The 1,104-nt window shown below is 57.9% G+C and overlaps 1 protein-coding gene across 1 annotated transcript in view; it reads left to right on the top strand.

The window, feature by feature from the left end:
• EMH_0009070 (uncharacterized protein) overlaps positions 1–1,104 on the top strand; it is a gene marked incomplete at both ends in the record, with an annotated part of 10,484 nt that overhangs the window by 2,699 nt on the left and 6,681 nt on the right. The window contains 1 exon segment of the mRNA XM_013498548.1: positions 1,046–1,079. Coding sequence (XP_013354002.1) covers positions 1,046–1,079 — 34 coding nt within the window.

Here is a 1,104-nt window from a genome sequence, read left to right as displayed (position 1 = left end):
CGCATAAGGAGTTCGGGTGTCTCCTTGGTGTCTCTCTTTCTGCTGAAGGTCCCCACATTCACCAGCACGCTACCAGACGTAAACTGCTGCTGCTGCTGCTGCTGCTGCTGCTGCTGCTGCTGCTGCTGCTAGTGCTAGTGCTGCTGCAGCTAGTGGTAGTGCTGCTGCAGCCAGTGGTAGTGCTGCTGCTGCTGCTGCTGCTGCTTCTAGTGCTGCTGCAGCTAGTGGTAGTGCTGATGCTGCTAGTGTAGTGCTGCTGCTGCTGCTGTTTATGCTGCTAGTGCTGCTGCTGCTGCTCCCATTTCTGGTTCTCCTGCTGCTGCTAATGCTGCTCTTGCAGTTACTGCTGCTGCTGATCTTGATCCTGCTGCTGCTGCTGCTGCTGCTCCCATTGCTGCTGCTGTTGCTGCTGCTGCTCCTGTATCTGCTGTAGCAGCTGTTGCACTTGCTGTTGCTGCTGCTGCTGCTGCAGCTGCTGCTGTTGCTGCTGCTTGAATTGTCAGCTGCGTTTGTTTGTGTTGTGCTGCTGTGTCTCTGCTGCAGCTGGCTGTGCATACACTGCGTGTGGTTGTTGCTGCTGCTGCACGAGTCTCCTTTCTGTCTTTGTCTCTCCCGCTGCTGCTGCGGCTGCTGCCCCCCTGGCTAGCGAAGGAGAGGCTCGTTGGTGCTGCAGCAGCAGCAGAAGAGCAGCTGGAGACAACTGTCTCCGAACTGCAGCACATGCAACGCAGCAGCATGATGCAGCTAGAAGGAATATCTGCTGCTGCTGCTGCTTCTGCTGCTGCTGCTGCTGCTGCTGCTCCAGGGACACATGCTAGAGACACACACACCGCCCTGCTGCTGCAGCTCTTCAGCTGCTGCTGCGATTGCTGGCTGCAGCAAATCCACGACCTTACGGTGAGCTGCTGCTGCTGCTGCTGCTGCATGCTGCTCCTGCTGCTGCTGCTGCTGCTGCTGCTGCTGCTGCTGCAGTTTTTCTGATATGAGGGAGACATTTTATACGCTGCTGCTGCTGCTGCTGCTGCTGCTGTTGCTGCTGCTGCAGGACGGACGAGGGGGGCGGAGTGTCTTTGCGGCGGGTGCGAAGAAAGACAGCAGCGGCAA

Source organism: Eimeria mitis, genomic scaffold (assembly GCF_000499745.2).
Source record: "Eimeria mitis Houghton genomic scaffold, Emh_scaff351, whole genome shotgun sequence".
Lineage (NCBI taxonomy): Eukaryota > Apicomplexa > Conoidasida > Eucoccidiorida > Eimeriidae > Eimeria > Eimeria mitis.
Note: the sequence above shows the minus strand (reverse complement) of the source record. Positions and strands in the feature narration are given on the sequence as shown.